The 7,046-nt window shown below is 40.0% G+C and overlaps 1 protein-coding gene across 1 annotated transcript; it reads left to right on the forward strand.

The window, feature by feature from the left end:
* The first annotated feature begins 1,440 nt into the window (after positions 1 to 1,440).
* LOC114940034 (uncharacterized) lies at positions 1,441 to 6,705 on the forward strand. Its single transcript, XM_029314510.2, has one exon. It carries the CDS (start codon positions 1,441 to 1,443, stop codon positions 6,703 to 6,705), a length of 5,265 nt encoding a protein of 1,754 aa, XP_029170343.2.
* The last annotated feature ends 341 nt before the right edge of the window (positions 6,706 to 7,046 follow it).

Raw genomic sequence — 7,046 nt, forward strand, 5'->3', positions numbered from 1 at the left:
AGGGCGAAAGAGGGTGAAAGAGGACGAAAGAGGGTGAAAGAGGACGAAAGAGGGTGAAAGAGGGTGAGAGAGGACGAAAGAGAGTGAGAGAGGATGAAAGAGGGTGAAAGAGGCGAAAAAGGGGTGGGAGTGGGTGCGGGGGTGGGGCGGGGGGCGGGATGTGGGAGGGAAAGGGGTGGGTGGAAGTTGAGGGAGGTGTGAGTAAAAGGTGAGAAGAGATTTATATATATATATATATATATAATCCTGATGACGTCAGCGGACGCGGACAGAGAAGAAGAAGAAGAAGAAGAAGAAGAAGAAGAAGACGACGTTACTTCATTTTTCATGAAAAACGTCACTTTTTGACCGCTTGTATCTCCAGAACGGCTTGACCGATTTTATTTTTTCTTGACTCAAATTACTCGTGGCGATGCCGCTTTTTAGGTTATATTACGTGCAATTCAAAATTTTTTATATTTTAGTAGTTCTACACCCCCAAAAAATGGACTTTGATGGTGCAGGATAAGGAGACTTGTAGTGTCTTTTAAGGTCTCTTAGGGTTTGAACATGGCCGGAGACACTACCGCGTCTCCTAATATAATAATAATAAAATATAATGATAAAAATAATATAAAATCAAAAATATATATATATATATATGTATATATATATATCTACACTGGCAGATCCATAATGGAGACCATGGGGGCCCTTCCACTTAGAGTTTCCTTTTTCAAAAGTATTTATAAAGAAATGTTATATTTAATATTTGCGAAATGCTTAATCACAATTTTTATTCCAATCATATTTTTTAATTTAAGACACGTGTACACGCTACTCGTGTCCAATTAGATTTAATGTCATCGCCTCTATAAATTATCGCACGAGCAATACCGACTGCTGCGCGCAAGGCGCTGCGATCGCCTATACCACGCCTCTCTCTCGTGCGTTTTCCGGTTCTTGCTTCTTTTTTTTTCCTGTACGTTTTCCGGCTGTCGTCCACGCGGCGACACGCAGTTTTCTTATTATACAGTCCGCTTACTACAATAAACATTTGGTTACACAACGAGTATCAACAATTCCTTCATTGAGTCACCATGATCAAGGAATACCTTATATTTACACGAATATAAGGTAACGAGGCGTCAGCACAAGCGACGAAGAATACGCGTCCACATACGCGCGAGGCAACAAGCCCAAGTTGAAGGCACACACACATCCTTTGGCTCGCACATTGGTCCTTCGAGCCGGATGTAAGCGTATTCACAATTATACGTATTAATTGATTACGTTCAATAAGTAATCTTAATGAGGTAAGACTTTACGGTTCTCTTTTAATCGAGGTAAGCAACTCATTTTATTTAACCCTTTTATCGTTGGCACGCCATATTGTCTTGTTCGCGACGCATTTTTACACTCGCTCAAGCTATTCGTTCCCAGCATAACAAGTCAACAAATATGTCTAATCTCACGCTATCAGAAGCAAAAAATAAAAGAGCTCACATAAGAGCATCGGCGACACGGCTAAAAACTTTCATAGAAGGTTATGATCCTAATCAAGGATCACGACACGACATTACCGAACGTAAGGTTAAGCTATCAGATTTGTGGGATCAATTTGAAGCCGTTCAATCGCACATAGAAACAATTGAAAATGAAGATCCCGCGAATACAGACAAAGATGCCCTACTGGCACGACAAATCCAACAAAGGGATAGCTTTGAAAATCCTTATTTTCATTTGGTATCGCGTTACGACACTGTATTAGAACATTTCGATCGGCGTGAGGCTACAGCTTCAATATCTAACGAGCTTAATAATGTAGGGAACATCGCAAGACAATCTCGCGTCAAATTACCTAAAATAGAACTTCCAGTTTTTTCAGGCTCTTACGAAGACTGGTACTCGTATCAAGACACATTTGAAAAGCTTATTCACACAAATGACATTCTCGATGATATAGAAAAGTTCCACTATTTACGCTCATCTTTAAGGAGCACCGCAGCGGAAGTGATAAGCTCTATAGAAATTACAACAGACAATTATCAAGAGGCGTGGGCGACAATAAAGGATCGTTTCGACAACAAAAGATGGATCATAAATAAACACATCAAGGGGATGTTCGAAGCACCATCGCTTATCAAGGAAAATCACGTCGCATTGCGCGAATTATTGGATACCATTCTGAAGCATCTGAGGTCTCTTAAGGCTCTGAAAAGGCCCACGGACACATGGGACGACTTGATTATACACGTAATTACATCAAAACTTGATCCCGCAACCAATAAGGCATGGGAAACAAGCATTGTCCAAGGAGACATGCCAAAATTGAAGTCTCTCACAGACTTCCTTTCAAAACGTTGTCAAGTGCTAGAATCGTTTTCTAGTAAGTTGCATAATAATCAACAAAACAATACTTCTCAAAGGCATAGCAGTAAGCACAAAAATCAATCAGTATTAAATGTTACGACTAACGTATCTTGCCCTCAATGCAAGGAGAATCATTTGATATACCATTGTGAAGCATTCCTTAAACTTCCGATAGACAAACGAATACAGATAGTTAAAAGAGCTCATATTTGTACGAATTGTTTGAGATCAACAGATCATCAAGCCAGTGCATGTAAATCAGGATCTTGTCGCAAATGCAATAAAAGGCATAACACTTTATTACACTTATCAACTTCCAACAACAATGACAAGGGTCTGAAGTTTAAGGAATCGCTCGCAGAGTCAAATGAAGCACCACAAGCTATCGTTACACAATGTTTATCAACTCATCATTCTGTGAATATTTTATTGTCTACTGCTATTGTATATGTATATGATTCTAAGGAACAGCCAATTTCATGTCGCGTGCTACTCGACAGTGGTTCACAAATGAACTTCATTACTGAAGAATTAGCCAATCAACTACATCTTAAGGAACAAACAGTAGAAACCTCTATTATAGGAGTCATGCAAAAAGGCTTTCATGCTAAAAGATCGATTAGCTTGCGTATTAAATCTCGTCTAAACAATTTTAGTGAGGTCATAGATTGTATTGTACTACCAAAAATTACTCAGCCATTACCTCAAAATTTCATAACTAAATCAAAGCTAATGATTCCCAAGCACATTAAATTGGCTGATCCAAACTTTAACATTCCGTCTAATATCGATATGTTAATTGGCGCCGAATTATTTTGGAGGCTCATTTGTGCTGGCCAGATCAAGCATTCAAAAAATCAGCCAACCTTACAAAAGACTCATTTTGGTTGGATAATTTCTGGTCATATTATAGGTAATAATGTAAACTCTATCACAACTAGTTGTCATTTAGCAGTAACGGATGACTTAAATCGGACGCTTAATCGATTCTGGGAAGTAGAGCATAACATATCATCACCTAGTCCTTCGCTGGAGGAAAGCAAATGTCAATCTATTTTTCAAAACAGCACCAGACGAAATGATGAAGGACGATTCATAGTTCAGCTCCCAATAAAGGCGGATAAATTGATTGCCATTGGAGATTCAAGGGATATCGCTCTGAAACGCTTCAAATCTTTAGAAAAACGTCTCTTGAAGCAGCCGCAAATGTACGCTGAATATAAAAAATTCATTCGTGAATACAAGGAGCTGGGTCACATGTATGAGGTGCCCAGTGATGTGGAGTTCAATATTTCCAACACAAACATTCCAGCTTACTATCTACCGCATCATGCGATATACAAGGAAACAAGTAGTACTACCAAACTGAGAGTGGTTTTCGATGGATCGTGCAAAACATCAAATGGTACTTCTCTTAACGACGTGCTAATGGTTGGCCCGACACTGCAGGACGATCTTTTCTCCATTTTGTCAAGATTTCGAACCTTCACGTACGCTCTAACCGCCGACATTACTAAAATGTACAGGCAGGTACTAGTAGACCCTACACAAACATGTCTTCAGCGCATCCTCTGGCGCGATTCGCCAAATGAATCAATTAAAACATACGAACTTCTTACACTTACATATGGGACTTCCTCAGCATCATTCTTGGCTATTGCAGCCTTGCGAAAACAAGCCGAAGAAAATTCAACCAAGTTTCCAATTGCGTCCAAAGTAGTATTAAACGACTTTTATGTGGATGACCTAGTCACTGGTGCAAACACCATTCAAGAGATATACACTATTAAGAAGGAAACTATTCAATTATTGCAAGGAGCCAAATTTGAATTAGCAAAATGGGCATCGAATGTTCCCTCTCTGCAAGGCCAGCCATATAATTCAAATCAGAAGGAATTTATGTCGTCAGCTGACAAACAATGTGAAACACGCACATTAGGCATTATATGGAATTGTAACATGGATCAATTTCAATTTCCCAGCGTCACGCCTTTCGAACCACTTAAAACAATCACAAAACGAAGTATATTGTCAAGGATCTCATTAATATTTGATCCACTCGGTCTACTCGGTCCTGTCACACTAACAGCCAAAATTATAATGCAAGATCTTTGGCGTCTTGGACTGGATTGGGACGAATCAATCCCTTTAGAATTACACACTAAATGGAAACGTTATGAAGCAGAATTGCCTACACTAAGGCAAATCAACGTACCTCGCAGGGTTATTCCGTTTAAGCAACACACACGACTGGAAATTCACGGATTTTCCGACGCCAGTGAATCTGGATATGGAGCATGCATTTATTTACGTGCCACATCACCCGATGGAAGTCATTCAGTTCGTCTACTTTGCTCCAAGAATCGAGTAGCTCCTTTGAAGACTCTCTCGATTCCGCGCCTCGAATTATGCGGCGCACTATTGCTAGCACAGCTCGTCAACAAAATTTCAAATTGTCTATCATGCAAAATAGATTCTATTTACTTATGGACTGACTCGACCATCGTCCTAGCCTGGTTGCAATCATGCAACCGTACCTGGACACCCTTCGTAGCCAATCGCGTTGGAGAGATACAACAATTGACCGCAATACAAAACTGGAAACACATACGAAGTGAGGACAATCCCGCAGACCCATTGTCAAGAGGCATCATGCCAGCATCTTTATCTCATCTACAAATTTGGTGGACAGGTACTACGTGGCTAACGCTTGATAAGAAAAAATGGCCTCAAGGTCTACTTGTCACCTCTAATCAAGACGCACCAGAAAGGAGGTCTAAATGCATCACCACGCTAGCAACTAATGATCAAGATTTTAACATCTTCAATCGATACTCAAGATTTACAAGATTGATTCGAATCGTTGCGTATATCTTTCGATTCTTCAAAAACGCAAGAAATATTGGAGGATCTATTAGAAGATCTCAAGAATCTATTACGCCTGCACGAATAATTCAACCTATAACCACTGACGAAATAAATCACGCCATTCAGATATTGGTAAAACTTGTACAGAAAGATTGTTTTTCAAAGGAGTTGCATTCATTATCTAATCAAGGCATCATATCTCCAAACAGTCCTGCATCAAGGTTAAGCCCATTCATCGATGAAACTGGAATCTTGAGAGTCGGGGGCCGTCTACAATCTTCATCGTTGCCGCGCTCAGCAAAGCATCCCATATTATTGCCTGGACGACATTCATTATCACACCTTATCATAATGCACGAACATGAAAAACACTTACATGCTGGACCTCAAGCTACACTCGCTGCCGTTCGACAGAACTATTGGCTCGTATCAGCGCGAGATATTGTTCGTCAGATCACTCGAAAATGTACCATTTGTTTTCGCAGTGCACCGAAACCAGCATCAACAATCATGGGTAATCTGCCCAAGCCACGAATTACAGTACCCTCAAGGGTCTTCGAAAATTGCGGAGTAGACTACGCCGGTCCATACTACTACAAGCAAGGATTGAGAAAAAATACCAAGTTAATAAAGTGCTATATGACAATATTTGTCTGTTTTGCAACGAAGGCCGTCCACATTGAGTTAGCCACGGATATGACTTCAGAAGCATTTTTAAATGTTTTCAAGCGATTTATCTCCAGGCGAGGATATCCAGCCAACATATACTCCGACAATGGCCTAAACTTTGTAGGTGCAGAACGTGAATTGAACGAGTTAGTTGTATTATTCAAGAATCAAAAATTCCAACATGAAATCGCTGGATACATGAGCGATAAAAATGTACAATGGCACTTTATCCCACCCAGAGCACCTCACCATGGAGGGCTTTGGGAAGCTGCAGTCAAAATGGCTAAAGTGCATATATCTCGAATAACCAAAGACGCTCACCTAAGATATGAGGAGCTACAAACGTTGCTTATTCAAGTCGAAGCAATCCTTAATTCTAGACCACTCACGCCTATGTCTTCTGATCCTGATGACCTTGCACCTTTAACAGCAGGACACTTTTTAATAGGGGGACCTCTAACGTCTTATCCCGAACCATCATTGGAGAATCTTGCAATCAATCGTTTATCACGCTGGCAGCATCTGGAGCAATTGAGGCAACATTTCTGGCGACGTTGGACGAAGGAATACCTTCATCATCTCCAGCAACGCAATAAATGGCAATCTATTGATTCATCAATATATAAAGGGCAAATGGTAATTCTAAAGGAGGACAACATGCCACCTTTATCTTGGCCCCTAGGAAGAATATCAGAGATCCATCCGGGACACGATGGAATCGTTCGCACGGCTACCATCAAGACAACTAAAGGTTCTTATAAGCGCCCTATCACACGTTTATGTTTACTTCCTTTCGATAATGAGCCTCAGTCATGACTGTCAAATTATTCTTATTTTTCCATTATTATTATTATTTTTTTTATATATACAACAAGTTATAATTATTTGTTTATATCCTAACATTTTAAAACTTACCATTATAATATGTTCATTTATAATTATCCTATTTAGATTATTCAAATTAGTTATAAGTATAACAAGTGTCTTAACTTGTATTATCTTCCTACGTTGAAAGGTCACCCTTTCAAGGGGGGCAGTATGTACACGCTACTCGTGTCCAATTAGATTTAATGTCATCGCCTCTATAAATTATCGCACGAGCAATACCGACTGCTGCGCGCAAGGCGCTGCGATCGCCTATACCACGCCTCTCTCTC

Source organism: Nylanderia fulva, unplaced genomic scaffold (assembly GCF_048542155.1).
Source record: "Nylanderia fulva isolate GAGA-0341 unplaced genomic scaffold, ASM4854215v1 Scaffold536, whole genome shotgun sequence".
Lineage (NCBI taxonomy): Eukaryota > Metazoa > Arthropoda > Insecta > Hymenoptera > Formicidae > Nylanderia > Nylanderia fulva.

What these genes read in the sequence shown, in the direction of transcription:
- LOC114940034 (XM_029314510.2), top strand. Translation starts at nt 1,441, where the DNA reads ATGTCTAATCTCACGCTATCAGAAGCAAAAAATAAAAGAGCTCACATA.